Here is a 14,993-nt window from a genome sequence, read left to right on the forward strand (position 1 = left end):
AGTCACCGCTCCTGCTGGGAAACCTCTGCGGCCGGCCTGGAGCGCGCCTCGGCACGGCACGGCTCGGCAGCAGCGGGGACAGCGGGGATGGGAGCGGGGCGGGGACTGGGAATGGGATGGGGATTGAAATGAGATGGGATGAGGGGGATTGGGACTGAGGTTGGAAGTGGGGTGGGAATAGGGATGGGAAAAGGAAGATGGGGATGGGAAAAGGAAAGATGGGGATGAGGGGGATGGGGTTGAGGTTGGAAGTGGGGTGGGAAAAGGAAGATGGGGATATGGGGGGATTGGGAACGGGCTGGGGAGCAGGATAGCAGGATGCAGCACGGGACAGGACCCACACCGTGCACGGCCAGGACAGCTGCCCCTGGGCAGGATCCGTGCTGACCGGGTCCCTCTGTGTCCCCCCGTGTCCCCGCAGGCTGGAGCGGCTGCAGCGCGTGGTCACCAAGCTGCAGATGGAGTCGGGGCTCTGTGAGGAGCAGCTGAACCAGGCGGATGCTCTGCTGCAGGCGGTGAGTGCGGCGGCCCCGGGGCGGGGGGACCGCCCCGGCCATGCCCCTCCCCGCGGTGGCCTCACCGTCCCTGCCCCGCAGGACGTGCGGCTGCTGGCGGCCGGGAAGGCACCGCAGAAGGCGGCAGAGGTGGAGAGGGACCTGGACAAGGCGGATGCCATGATCCGGCTGCTCTTCAACGACGTGCAGACCCTCAAGGACGGGCGGCACCCGCAGGGCGAGCAGATGTACCGTCGGTACGGGCTCGTCCCCACGGCCCTGAGTCCCCGGAGCCCTCCACGTCCTCCGTGTCCTTCCTGCCCCCCAAAGCCCTTTGTGTCTGCTGTGTCCCCCATGTCCCCTGTGTCCTCCATGCTGCCCATTCCCCCCATGTGCCCCATGCTCCCTGCACCCCCAGCCACCCCCATGTCCCCCAAAACCCTGAGAAGCCTCGTGTGACCCCCATGCCCTGCATGTCCCCCGTGATCCCTGTACCCCTCAAAACCCCCCTTACTCTCTGTGGCCCCTGCACCCCCAAAAAGCCCCCTGTGACCCCTGTGCACCCCAAAGCTCCCCATGCCCCCAAACCCACTCGTGTCCCCAAACTCCCCATGGTTGCTGTACCCTTTTACAACCCCTGTGTACCCCAAGGCTCCTCATGCCCCCAAACTCCCCATGGTTGCTGCACCCCCTTGTACCCCCTTGCAACCCCTGTGCACCCCAAAGCCTCTCATGTCCCCAAGCTCCTCATGTTCTCTGTACCCCCTTACAACCTCTGTGCACCCCAAAGCTCCCCATGCCCCCAAAGCCTCTCGTGTCCCCAGACTCCCCATGTTCCCAGTACCCCCCTACAACCCCTGTGCACCCCAAAGCCTCTCATGTCCCCAAACCCTCTCATATCCCCAAGCTCCCCATCTTTGCTGCACCCCCTTACAACCTCTGTGCACCCCAAATCTCCCCATGCCCCCATAACCTCTCATGTCCCCAAACTCCTCGTTTGCTGCACCCCCTTACAACCCCTGTGCACCCCAGACCCTCTCATGTCCCCAAACTTCCCATGTTTGTTGTACCCCTTGCAACCCCCGTGCACCCCAAGGCTCCTCATGCCCCCAAATTCTCTCATATCTCCAGACTCCCCATGTTTGCTGCACCCCCCTGCAACCCCAGTGCAACCCAAACCCTCTCATATCCCCAAACTCTTCATGTTCCCTGTACCCCTCTGCAACCCCCGTGCACCCCAAGGCTCCTCATGTCCCCAAACCCTCCCGTGTCCCCAAACTCTTCATGTTCACAGCACCCCCTTGCAACCCCTGTGCACCTCAAAGCTCCTCCTGCCCTTAAACCCTCTCATATCCCCAAACTGCCCATGTTCTCTGTATCCCCTTAAAATCCCTGTACACCCCAAAGCTGCTCATGCCCCCAAAGCCTCCCGTGTCCCCAAACTCCCCATGTTTGCTGGAACCCCCTGCAACCCCTGTGCACCCCAAAGCTCACCATGGCCCAAAAGTCTCTTGTGTCCCCAAACTCCCCATGTTCACTGCAACCCCTTACAACCCCTGTGCACCCCAAATTCCCCGTGTTCACTGCACCCCCTTACAACCCCTGTGCACCGCAAGGCTCCTCATGTCCCCAAACCCTCCCGTGTCCCCAAACTCCCCATGTTTGCTGCACCCCCTTACAACCCCTGTGCACCCCAAACTCCCCATGTTTGCTGCACCCCCTTACAACCCCCGTGCACCCCAAGGCTCCCCATGCCCCCAAACTCCCCATGTTCTCTGTACCCCCTCACAGGCCCTGTGCACCCCCAATCTCCCCCTGCTCCCAGAGCCCCCCACGGCCCCCGTGCCCCACCAACCCCTCCCTCCCCGCAGCGTGTACCGCCTGCACGAGCGCCTGGTGTCCATCCGCACCGAGTACAACCTGCGCCTCAAGTCGGGTGCGCCGGTGACAGCGGTGACATCCGTGGCGGTGACATCGGCGCAGCAGCGGCGGCCGGAGCCCGACGAGGCTCCCCTGCGCTACCTGCAGGAGCTGCTGGCCTGGGTGGAGGAGAACCAGCGGCGAGTGGCCACGGCCGAGTGGGGCGCCGACCTGCCCACCGTGGAGACGCACCTGGGCGCCCACCGCGGGCTGCACCGTGCCATCGAGGAGTTCCGGGCCAAGGTGGAGCGGGCACGGGCAGATGAGGTGAGACCCTGGTGCTGGGGACCTCCTGGGGCTGGCGGTGACAGGGTGAGACCCCTGGGTGCTGGGGGTGGCAGGGTGAGACCCCTGGGTGCTGGGGACACCCTGATTCTGGGGGTGACAGGGTGAGACCCCTGGTGCTGGGGACCTCCTGGTGCTGGAGGTGACAGGATGAGACCCTGCAGAATGCTGGGGACCTCCTGGTGCTGGGGGTGACAGGGTGAGACCCCTGGGTGCTGGGGGTGGCAGGGTGAGACCCCTGGGTGCTGGGGACCTCCTGGTGCTGGGGGTGACAGGGTGAGACCCCTGGGTCCTGGGGGTGGCAGGGTGAGACCCCTGGGTGCTGGGGACACCCTGATTCTGGGGGTGACAGGGTGAGACCCTGCAGAATGCTGGGGACCTCCTGGTGCTGGGGGTGACAGGGTGAGACCCCTGGTGCTGGGGACCTTCTGGTGCTGGGGGTGACAGGGTGAGACCCCTGGGTGCTGGGGACACCCTGATTCTGGGGGTGACAGGGTGAGAGCCTACAGGGTGCTGGGGATCCCCAGGTCCTGGGGGTCCTCTGGGGCTGTCCCCACTCTGCTTCAAGGGGTCCCCCCAGTGCTGTTGTCCCCTCTGCTGCTCCTGAGCATTTCCTGCTCCTGAGCATTTGCTCTGTGCCTCAGGGTCCCTGAAGCTCTGGAGCCCCCCAGGTCCTGGGGTACCCCAGGAGGGTGGGGGGCACCGTGCTCCGAGGGCATCCCCGCAGCCCCTGCACCCCTGGTGCCCTCCCCTCGAGTCCCCTCTGTCACTCCCTTTGCGGGGTGCAGGGTGAGTCTGGGGTAGGGGTCCTGGAGCTGATGGTGTCCCCTGCAGAGCCAGCTGTCCCCCGGCCCCAGCGGCGCCTACCGGGAGTGCCTGGGCAAGCTGGAGCTGCAGTACGCCAAGCTGCTGGTGAGCGCCGAGGGGGTCAGGGGATGGGGGCAGGCGTGGGGGGCGTGGGGCCTGGGGGTCAGGGGGGTGTGGGACATGAGGGGACAATGCTGGGGACGTGTGGCATGGGGATCAGGGGCGTGTGGGACATGAGGGGACAATGCTGGAGACGTGTGGCATGGGGGTCAGGGGGGTGTGGGACATGAGGGGACAATGCTGGGGATGTGTGGCATGAGGGGACAATGCTGGGGATGTGTGGCATGGGGATCAGGGGGGTGTGGGACATGAGGGGACAGTGCTGGGGAGGGGCTGTGTGCCATGAGGGGGTGACAAGGTGAGACCCCTGGCCCTGCTGGTGGGGTGTGAGATGGGGGGACCTGTCAGGGCTGTGTGACCTGATGGAGGAGAGGGGACAGGAGAGGGGACAGTGGTGGGGGGGTTGTGCTGGGGGTGAGTGTGGGGAGGAGGATGGGGAGATGTGGGGCAGGAGGAAGATGCAGGACATGGGGGAAGTGGGGAGGAGGATGAGGGGGGACAGAGGGCGTGCAGGGGGCAGCCCTGTGGGGATGAGGCTGTGCAGGGTAGGGACACAGCTACAAACCACCCCCTATGCCCCCCCAGAACTCCTCCAAGGCACGGCTGCGGCACCTGGAGAGTCTCCACGGCTTCGTCAGCGCCGCCACCAAGGAGCTGCTGTGGCTGAGCGAGCGCGAGGAGGAGGAGGTGGCCTTTGACTGGAGCCACAACAACCCCGCCATGGCGGCCAAGAAGGAGAGTTACTCGGTACGGGCATGGAGGGTGACACCTGGGCATGGGGATGGGGATGGGCACAGACACGGACACAGGGATGGGCATGGACACGGACATGGGGATGGGCACGGACACAACATGGGTACAGGCATGGGTATGGACACAGGGATGGACAGGGGATGGACATGGACATGGACACGGACACGGGGATGGGCACGGACACAACATGGGTACAGGCAGGGGTATGGACACAAGCATGGACATGGGGATGGGCATGGACACAACATGGGCATGGACACAGGGATGGGCATGGGGATGGGCACAGACACAGGGATGGGCATGGACACAACATGAGGATGGGCACGGATACAGGGATGGACATAGGGACAGGCACGGACATGGACATGTGCATGGGCATGGACATGACATGGGTACAGGGATGGGCATGGACATGGGGATGGACGTGAACACATGCATGGGCACAGGGATGGGCATGGACATGACATGGGCACAGGGATGGGCATGGACACAAAATGGGCACAGGGATGGGCATGGACACAGACATGGACACAGGAATGAGCATGGACATGACATGGGCACAGGCATGGACACAGGCACAGACCTGGGGATGGGTATGGACACAGACATGGGTACAGGGATGAACACAGACACATGGGCATGGGCATGGGCACGGACACAACATGGGCACAGGGATGGGCATGGATACGACATGGGCACAGGGATGGACACAGACATGGATGCAGGGATGGGTGTGGACATGGACACAGAGATGGGCATGGCCATGGCATGGACACGCATGTGAGCAGGCACGCATGGAGGGCACAGCTGCTCCATGTAAACACATCCATGGACGCACACACACACACACACACACACACACACACGCCATCCCCACACACGCACACGGAGGTGTTCCCTGGTCCCCTCCCTGCTGTGCAGCACTGAGCCCCCGTGTGCCCCCACTCCCAGAGCTCCCATAACCCTCTGAGCACCCCCAGAGCCCCCCTTGCACACACAGCCCCAGCTGTAACCATGCACACAGAGCCATGCACACTGAACTCCCCCATCTCTGCTGGCCTTGCACACGTGTGTGAGCCCTGATCCCTGGCCCTGCACACGTGTGTGAGCCCTGCCCCCTGGCCCTTCACATGAATGTGAACCCTGACTGAACCCCCCAGCCGTGCACACGAGTGTGAGCCCTGAATGCCCCCGTGGCCACGCACACGAGTGTGAACCCTGATCCCTGGCCCTGCCGCAGGCGCTGATGCGGGAGCTGGAGCTGCGGGAGCGGCGGATCCAGGAGCTGCGGAGCACGGGGGAGCGGCTGCTGCGGGAGGAGCACCCCGGGGCACAGACCCTGGAGGTGGGCGTGGGGCTGAGGGCAAACGGGGGGCGTGAGAGGGGCTGGGGGGTGTGGGGCTGGGGGATCTGGGGGGTGTGGGGAATCTGGGGGGGGCCTGGGGGTCTCCGTGAATTTGGGGCAACTGAAGGGGCTGGGAGGATCTGAGGGGCACTTTGGGGCTTTGGTGGGTTGGTGAGAGGGTTCAGGAGGGTCTGGGCACTGGGAGTCACTGGTGTGGCTGCCTGTAGCAGTATGGGCACTGGTGTTGGGTGCAGGTGTGGGTGCAGGTCAGGTGTGGGTGCAGGTGTCGCTGCAGGTCAGGTGTGGATGCAGGTGAGGGTGCAGGTGTGGCTGCAGGTGAGGATGCAGGTCAGGTGAGGATGCAGGTCAGGTGTGGATGCTGGTGAGGGTGCAGGTGTGGCTGCAGGTGTGGCTACAGGCCCCTGTAGCGGTGCAGGTGTGGCTGCAGGCTCCTGTAGTGGTGCAGGTGAGCGTGCAGGTGTGGCTGCAGGCCCCTGCAGCGGTGCAGGTGCCCTCGGTGCCAGCCCCGGTGTCCCCCCCTGCTCCCCCCAGGCGTTCCTGGCAGCGCTGCAGACCCAGTGGAGCTGGATGCTCCAGCTCTGCTGCTGCATCGAGACCCACCTGAAGGAGAACACCAACTACTTCCAGGTACAGGTGGTGCCAGGGCAGGGCTGGGAGAGGGAGGGAAGGTGGGACCCCCAAAGCTGACCCTTGGCCCCCCCAGTTCTTCACCGAGGTGCGGGAGGCCGAGGAGCTGCTGCGCAAGACGGAGGAGACGATGCGGCGCAAGTTCAGCTGCGACCGCGGCACCACAGCCACGCGCCTCGAGGACCTGCTGCAGGACCTGGCGGTGAGGGCACCCCCGAGACCCCCAGGGAGACCCCCAGACCCCGGGGGGACCCCCACAGTGACCCCCAGGGTGACCCTGCCCCTGCCCAGATCTGCAGGGTGACCCTGCCCCATGACCTCGTAGCAAGGGCAGGTGGGAGCTCAGGGGGCTGCCTGAGTGGAGCCCCCCAAGATCCTCAGGGTGACCCCAGCCCCATGGCAAACCCAGGTTCACCCCACGTGCGGGGTGACCCCGGCCCCTGGTGACTCTGAGGTGGCAGCTCCTCAAAATCAGCGTCCCACAGCAGCCCCTGGGGTGACCCCAACACGTCCATTGCTGCAACAGATTGGGGTGACCCCCCCGCCTCATATTCCTGACCCCTCCTCCAACTCCTGAGACCCCCCCCCCAAATCCCAAGAGCTCCCAAAACCTTTGAGACCTCCTGATATTTCGGAGCGCTCTCAAAAAAGCTGGTACCTCCCTAAGATTCTGATGCCCCCGCAATGCCATGGGGCACCCCAAGTCCTGAGGTGTCCCAAACGTGCCCCCACAGGAGCAGAAGGAGCAGCTGGCAGAGCTGGGGGTGCAGCTGGGGGCTCTGTCCCGCCGTGCCAGGACCATCGTGCAGCTGAAGCCACGCAGCCCCTCGACACCCCTGCAGGGCCGGCCCCCCATCCAGGCTGTCTGCGACTACAAGCAAATGGAGGTGAGGGGGACACAAGGCTGGGATTGGGGTTGGTCCCCCTGGGGAGGCCATGGGGGGATGTGGGGGGGACATGGTGGGTCCACCACCCCGGTCTGGTGCTGCCCCAGCCCCATTGAGGGCCACAGGAGGATCCCCCCCTCATGGTATGGCACCACCCTGGGGGACAAGGGGACACATGGGAGACCTCCCACCCTGCTCTCACACTGCCCCAGCCCCTTGGGGGGACACAGAAGGACCCCCACCCACACTGAGACCACACCAGTCCCATAGGGAAATGTGGGGGCGCATTGGGGAATATCGGGGGGGACACTGGGGAATATCAGGGGGGACACGGGAATATGGGGGCACACTGGGGAATATGGGGGCACACTGGGGAATATGGAAGAGGCACAGATGGACACAAGGGCCACACCCCGCCCCGCAGGTGACGGTGCACAAGAACGACACCTGTGCCCTGGTGAACCACGCGCAGCCGCAGCAGTGGCGGGTGCTGAGCGCCGCCGGCAGCGAGGCCGTTGTCCCCTCGGTCTGCTTCCTCCTGCCTCCCCCCAACAAGGAGGCTCTGGACGCTGTGCACAGGTGGGGACGGTGACCCTGCACCCCACCCGGGTGTCCCCCCTGTGTCCCCCCTCTAACTCCACGTGCCCACAGGCTGGAGGCCACCCACCAGCAGCTGCTGGGGCTGTGGCAGCAGCTGCACCAGGACCTGCGCAGCCTCCGCGCCTGGCAGTACCTGACCCGGGACATCCAGCAGATCCACTCCTGGACGCACGTCACGGTGAGTTCCTGGGGGTCCCGGAGCCTCACTGGGGTCCCGGGGGTCCCAGCAGGGGCTGACAGGGCCGTGCCCCCCCAGTTCCGCACGCTGCCGGCCGAGGAGGTGCGCCAGGTGCTGTCCAGCCTGGAGAGGCACTACCAGGAGTTCCTGCGGGACAGCCAGGACTCGCAGAGCTTCCAGCCCGACGACCGGCTGCAGGTGGAGCGCGACTACAACGCCTGCACTCACAAGTACGAGCTGCTGCTGCGGAGCCAGGAGAAAGGTGGGTGTGCCCTCTCTGCCCCCTCTGGAAGGTGGCGGTGCCCAGGGTTTGCCCAGGTCCTTGGGGTGATCTGCAGGTCCTGGTGATGTCCCTGGGGTGACCTGCAGGTCCTTGTGGTCCCTGGGGTATCGCCATGGTGCAGAGCTGCTCCAGTCTCCCCCCTCTCGCACTGGCTCCTGGGGTGTCCCCAGGGTGCTGAGCCATCTCTGCATCCTCCCCTTCCCACCATGGATCACCATGTTGTCTGCACAGTCTGAGCCATCCCTGTGTCCCCTCTTCCTGCCGTGGGTTCCCATGGTGTCCCCATGGTGCTGAGCCATCCCAGTGTCACTGTGGGTCCCTGCGGTGTCCCCGTGGTTCTCAGCCATCCCTGTGTCCCCTCTCCCTGCTGTGGGTCCCCATGGTGCTGAGCCATCCCCATGTCACCTCTCCCTGCTGTGGGTCCCCAGGGGGTCCCTATGGTGCTGAGACATCCTGGCATCACTGTGGGTCCCTGCAGTGTCCCCGTGGTGTCCCAGGGCACTGAGCCATCCCCGCTGTCCCCGCAGGAGAGCAGGACGAGTCTCTGTGCAAGAGCTACATCTCGCAGCTGAAGGACATCCGGCTGCAGCTGGAGAGCTGCGAGAGCCGCACCGTGCACCGCCTGCGCCTGCCCCTCAAGGCTGACCCCCTGCGCGAGTGCGCCCAGCGCCAGGCGGAGCAGCAGGTGTGGGACACGTGTGGGATATGGGGACTGCCCATGGGGCCATCCCCCATGTGTGGGAGCCCAGGAACTGCCCCAGTGCATCCCCCATGTGTGGGAGCCCAGGAACTGCCCCAGTGCATCCCCCATGTGTGGGAGCCTGGGGGAACTGTCCCAGTACATCTCCCACATGTGGGAGCCCAGGAACTGCCCCGGTGCATCCCCCACGTGTGGGAGCCTGAGGGAAGTGCCCCAGTGCATCTCCCACATGTGGGAGCCCAGGAACTGCCCCGGTGCATCCCCCACGTGTGGGAGCCTGAGGGAAGTGCCCCAGTGCATCCCCCACATGTGGGAGCTCAGGAACTGCCCCAGTGCATCCCTCACAAGTGGGAGCCCAGGGGAACTGCCCCAGTGCATCCCCCATGTGTGGGAGCCCAGGAACTGCCCCAGTGCATCCCCCACATGTGGGAGCCCAGAGGAACTGCCCCAGTGCATCCCCCATGTATGGGAGCCCAGAGGAACTGCCCCAGTGCATCCCCCATGTATGGGAGCCCAGGGAACTGCCCCAGTGCATCCCCCATGTGTGAGAGCCTGGGGGAACTGCCCCAGTGCATCCCCCCAGGATCCTCAGGGTGACACCTCCAGGGTGACCCCAGGGTGACCCCAGCCATGTGACACGCCTGTGACGTGTAGTGTGCACAGATGGGCCTGGGGGAATGGTTTGGGCTGGAGAAGCCCTCAGAGCCCATTGAGTCCATGCAAGGCCACCCCTGAGTGTGTCCCCAAGTGATCCACACGTACCAAGATGGGCCTGGGGGAATGGTTTGGGTTGGAACAGCTCAGTGCCAAGCTGGGCCTGGGGGAATGGTTTGGGTTGGAAAATCCCTCGGAGCCCATTGAGTCCACCCAAGGCCACCCCTGAGCGTGTCCCCAGGTGATCCACACGGCTGTAAAATCTCCCCAGGGCTGGCACTCCGGCCCTGCCCTGGGCAGCTGTGCCAGGGCTGGAGAGCGCCTCCAGAAGGAGTTTTCCCAAAATCCCTCCTCAACCTCCCCTGTCCACCTGCACCTACGGGCTGCAGAGCCTTCCCCTGCTCCGCTCCTCCTGGGATCCAAGAAGGGGGGAGCATTTGGCCAGGAGTTGGCCCTGCCCTGCAGCCAGCAAGCACTGAGGGACTCTTTCCCTGCAGCAAACACACCTGGAGCTGGAGGGCATCCAGAAGAACCTGGCCAAAGTCAGCGAGAAGACGGAGCAGGTGCTGGCGCAGCCGGAGCAGGCGGGCTCGGCCCCCGTGCTGCGCTCCGAGCTGGAGGTCACCCTGCGCAAGATGGAGCAGGTGTACAGCCTGTCCAGCATCTACCTGGAGAAGTGAGTCAGCCCTGGCACCTGGAAACGAGCCTGGGCACTTGGGAGGCCCTGGGGAGTCTGGGGAGAGCCAGCATGCCTTTCCCTTTCTTTTTCTTCCCTCTTCTCCCTTTTGTTTCTCTTTTCCCTTTTTTCTCTTTCCCCCTTTTTTTTTTCTCTTTTGTCCTTTTCCCCTTTTTTCCTTTTCCCCTTTCTTCCTTTTCCCTTTTCTTTCCTTTTCCTCTTTTTTTTTCTTCCTTTTCCCTATTTTCTCCTTTTTCCCCTTTTTTCCTTTCCCCCTTTTTATACTTTTCCCTTTTTTCCCTTTTCCTTTTCTCCTTTTCCCCTTTTTCTTCCTTTCCCCCTTTCCCTTCCCTCATGGGTCTGTGGTGCTGCTCTTGCTGGGCTGCCCGCTCCCATCCTGATCCCTCCTGATCCATCCTGCTCCTGCTCCCACCCTGCTCCCGGCTGATCCCGATCCTGATCCCGATCCTGATCCCGATCCCGCTCCCATCCTGATCCCTCCTGATCCATCCCGCTCCTGCTCCCGCCCCACTCCCGCTGATCCCGGCTGATCCCGGCTGATCCCTCTCCCGCTCCCGGCTGATCCCGATCCCTCTCCCGGCTGATCCCGGCTGATCCCGCTCCCGCTCCCGGCTGATCCCGATCCCTCTCCTGGCTGATCCCGTCCTGCTCCCGGCTGATCCCGCTCCCGCTCCCGGCTGATCCCGATCCCACTCCTGGCCGATCCTGCTCCCGGCTGCTCCCGGCTGATGCCGCCCCTGTGCCGCAGGCTCAAGACCATCGGGCTGGTGATCCGGAGCACGCAGGGGGCTGAGGAGCTGCTCCGCAAGTACGAGGAGCAACTGAAGGACGTGCAGGCAGTGCCGGCCGACCTGGCTGAGCTGGAGGCCAGCAAGGCTGAGCTTAAGGTAGTGGGGGCTCTGGGGGAGCCGAGGGGAGCTGGGGGTGGCCTGGAGACACCACGGCCGGCCCTGACCGGTGCCCATCTGCCACAGCGGCTGCGGGCACAGGCCGAGGGGCACCAGCCCTTCTTCAGCACGCTGGAGACCGACCTGGGCAAGGCCAAGGACGTCAACGAGCGGATGGTGCGCGGCCACAGCGAGCGGGACGTGGACCTGGAGCGGTACCGGGAGCGGGTGCAGCAGCTGCTGGAGCGCTGGCAGGCCGTGCTGGGCCAGGCCGACCTGCGGCAGCGCGAGCTGGACCAGCTGGGCCGCCAGCTGGGCTACTACAGGCAGAGCTGCGACGCGCTGCGCCAGTGGATCCACGACGCCCGGCAGCGCCAGGAGGCCATCCAGGCCGTGCCCATCACCGACAGCCAGGCCGTGCGCGAGCAGCTGCTGCAGGAGAAGGTAGGGCTGGCCATGGGGGCAAGGTAGGGCTGGCCTAAGGAGGCAAGGTAGGGCTGGCCATGGGGCAAGGTAGGGCTGGCTGTGGGGCAAGGTAGGGCTGGCCTAGGGGGCAAGGTAGGGCTGGCCTAGGGGGGCAAGGTAGGGCTGGCCATGGGGCAAGGTAGGGCTGGCCATGGGGGCAAGGTAGGGCTGGCCTAAGGAGGCAAGGTAGGGCTGGCCATGGGGCAAGGTAGGGCTGGCCTAGGGGGCAAGGTAGGGCTGGCCATGGGGCAAGGTAGGGCTGGCCTAGGGGGCAAGGTAGGGCTGGCCGTGGGGGCAAGGCAGAGCTGGCCTAGAGGGGCAAGGTAGGGCTGGCCTAGGGGGGCAAGGTAGGGCTGGCCATGGGGGCAAGGTAGGGCTGGCCTAGGGGGCAAGGCAGGGCTGGCCTAGGGGCCAAGGCAGGGCTGGCCTAGAGGGGCAAGGTAGGGCTGGCCTAGGGGGGCAAGGCAGGGCTGGCCTAGGGGCCAAGGCAGGGCTGGCCTAGAGGGGCAAGGTAGGGCTGGCCTAGGGGGGCAAGGTAGGGCTGGCCATGGGGCAAGGTAGGGCTGGCCGTGGGGCAAGGTAGGGCCGGCCTAGGGGGGCAAGGTAGGGCTGGCCATCCCCAATGGGGCAAGGAGTGCTCCTGGGCATCCCCAATGGGGTGAGGGGTTGTGCCTGGCCATCCCCAATGGGGCAAGGAGTGCTCCTGGGCATTCCACAGCAGGACAAGGGGTGATCTCAGCTATCCCTGGCCATGGTGTGGCAGGGGATTCCCCTGGCCATCCCCAGCAGAGTGCAGATCTGCCCATCTCTGTCTCTGGCAGAGTGAGGGGAGTGCCTGGCTGTCTCCAGCCATGGCACTTTGAGCGTTGCTCTTGGGCGGCTGCAGCAGGAGGGGGACCATCCCTGGCCATGGCACCTGGTGGGTGGGTGCTCTCAGCCATCTCCAGTGGGATGGGGGGTGTTCCTGACCATTTTTGGCTGCAGCAGGGTGAGGGGTGCTCCTGGCCATTCCCAGCCATGCAGGGCAAGGGGTGCTCTTGGACATCCCTGGCCATGGCAGGGTGAGGTGTGCTCTTGAGTGGCTGTGGGGTGCCCGGGCTCACCTCCACTTGTCTCCCCAGAAACTGCTGGAGGAGTGTGAGCAGCACAAGGAGAAGGTGGAGGAGTGCCAGCGCTATGCCAAGCAGTACATCGACGCCATCAAGGTGGGCCTGGGGGGCTGGGGAGGCAGCACAGTGTCCTGCAGGGGGTGGGCTCGCAGCACCGTGGCCAGGGGTAGCAGAGCTTTGATCACTCTCTCCTCATCAGGACTACGAGCTGCAGCTGGTGAGCTTCAAGGCACAGGTGGAGCCGGTGGCATCGCCGGCCAAGAAGCCCAAAGTGCAGTCGGCATCTGACAGCATCATCCAGGAGGTGAGGGAGGGCGCTCACTGCCACTGGCCGGGGGTGTCCTGCAGCTCCTGGGGCATGGCTGCTCACTGAAGGGGTGGATTTGGGGCTGTGGTGCGTGGTTGTGCAGCCCAATCATTGCCGGGGTACTGGTGGGCAAGCTCCCCTCTCTCGTGCTGACCCCCTGTCTCCACAGTACGTGGACCTGCGGACGCAGTACAGTGAGCTGACCACGCTCACCACCCAGTACATCAAGTTCATCACCGAGACACTGCGGCGGCTGGAGGACGAGGAGGTAGGGAGCAGTGCAGGGCGGCATGGCCAGCTGTGTGACCAAAAGGAGCGCAGTTCACGGGGTCCCTGGCCCCATCACTAACACCAGCCCACGGCCATGACCCCAGCCCTTTCACTGATGGCAGCTCACGTCCATGACTCCGGCCCCACCACTAACGCCAGCCTATGGCTGTCACTCCAGCCCCATCATTAACAGCAGCCCATGGCTGTGACTCCAGCCCCATCATTAACAGCAGCCCATGGCTGTGACTCCAGCCCCATCACTAACAGCAGCCCATGGCTGTGAATCCAGCCCCAGCCCCATCACTAACAGCAGCCCATGGCTGTGACTCCAGCCCCATCACTAACAGCAGCCCTTGGCTGTGATTCCAGCCCCATCACTAACAGCAGCCCTTGGCTGTGATTCCAGCCCTGGCCCCGTCACTAACACTGGCCTGTGGCTGTGACTCCAGCCCTGGCCCCATCACTAACAGCAGCCCATGGCTGTGATTCCAGCCCCAGCCCCAGCCCCATCACTAAGAGCAGCTCATGGCTGTGATTCCAACCCTGGCCCCATCACTAACACTGGCCCATGGCTGTGACTCCAACCCCATCACTAACAGCAGCCCATGGCTGTCACTCCAGCCCCAGCCCCATCACTAACGCCAGCCTATAGCTGTGGCTCCAGCCCCGGCCCCATCACTAACACTGGCCCATGGCTGTGACTCCAACCCCATCACTAACGCTGGCCCGTGGCTGTGATTCCAGCCCTGGCCCCATCACTAATGCCAGCCCATGGCTGTGGCTCCAGCCCCATCACTAACAGCAGCTCATGGCTCTGATTCCAACCCTGGCCCCATCACTAACAGCAGCCCATGGCTGTGACTCCAGCCCCGGCCCCATCACTAACAGCAGCCCATGGCTGTGACTCCAGCCCCAGCCCCATCACTAACAGCAGCCCATGGTTGGGGTTCCTGACCCATGACTAACACTGGCCCATGGCCACGACTCCAGCCCTATCACTAATACTGGCCCACGGCCCCTAACTCCTGCTCCCTGCTGGGTTCCTGGGAGCAAGGCTGCTGGCTCTGCGTACAGAGGGTCTCTGAGCCAAGCTGGCTCTGGGCACTGGGGGCTCTGGTGTGACTGGTGGTAGGAGGCACTTCCCAGATACACGTAGTGCAGTCAGCACCTGCCTGCGCATGCTGCTGTGCTGGGCGCTGGCCCGCGGGGTCTGGCGCGGGGTAACCTCTCTAACTCTTGGTTTCTGCCCTTGGAGCTGCTTTGCCAGTGCTTTTTCTTGGGGAATATTTGTGTTGGTGGGGATCTAATGGAGGGTAAAAAACCAGGATGACTCTGGCAGCCGTGCACCAGGTACTCACTCTGCGCATGCCCTCTCCCCGCGGCACCCTCCGCCTGCCCCACGGCTCACCCTCTCCTCCTCGCCCTCCTCTACATCTGTGCTGCTCTGGGACCAGGGGTCCGGTGTGGGGTCTGGCTCCCCTGCATGCACTGCCTGTGCCCGGGCCCTGCAGAATGTGCGGCTGCCTCGCTCACGGTGCATGTGGTGCGCCAGCTGCGTTGGCCCTTTGGCAGACCCTGCTCCCA

The 14,993-nt window shown here is 64.5% G+C and overlaps 1 protein-coding gene across 1 annotated transcript in view; it reads left to right on the forward strand.

Annotated features, from left to right (window-relative positions):
- Window positions 1–14,993, forward strand: part of PLEC (plectin) — a 93,649-nt gene that overhangs the window by 21,739 nt on the left and 56,917 nt on the right. The window contains 19 exon segments of the mRNA XM_071418161.1: window positions 422–515; window positions 597–751; window positions 2,366–2,681; window positions 3,534–3,611; window positions 4,212–4,373; window positions 5,620–5,724; window positions 6,277–6,372; window positions 6,449–6,574; window positions 7,107–7,259; window positions 7,684–7,838; window positions 7,911–8,037; window positions 8,116–8,299; window positions 8,848–9,005; window positions 10,172–10,350; window positions 11,120–11,258; window positions 11,346–11,702; window positions 12,845–12,928; window positions 13,032–13,136; window positions 13,309–13,407. Of these exon segments, the coding sequence (XP_071274262.1) occupies window positions 422–515; window positions 597–751; window positions 2,366–2,681; window positions 3,534–3,611; window positions 4,212–4,373; window positions 5,620–5,724; window positions 6,277–6,372; window positions 6,449–6,574; window positions 7,107–7,259; window positions 7,684–7,838; window positions 7,911–8,037; window positions 8,116–8,299; window positions 8,848–9,005; window positions 10,172–10,350; window positions 11,120–11,258; window positions 11,346–11,702; window positions 12,845–12,928; window positions 13,032–13,136; window positions 13,309–13,407 (2,872 nt within the window).

Source organism: Agelaius tricolor, unplaced genomic scaffold (assembly GCF_023055355.1).
Source record: "Agelaius tricolor isolate 1412-34295 unplaced genomic scaffold, bAgeTri1.0.p SCAF_78, whole genome shotgun sequence".
NCBI lineage: Eukaryota > Metazoa > Chordata > Aves > Passeriformes > Icteridae > Agelaius > Agelaius tricolor.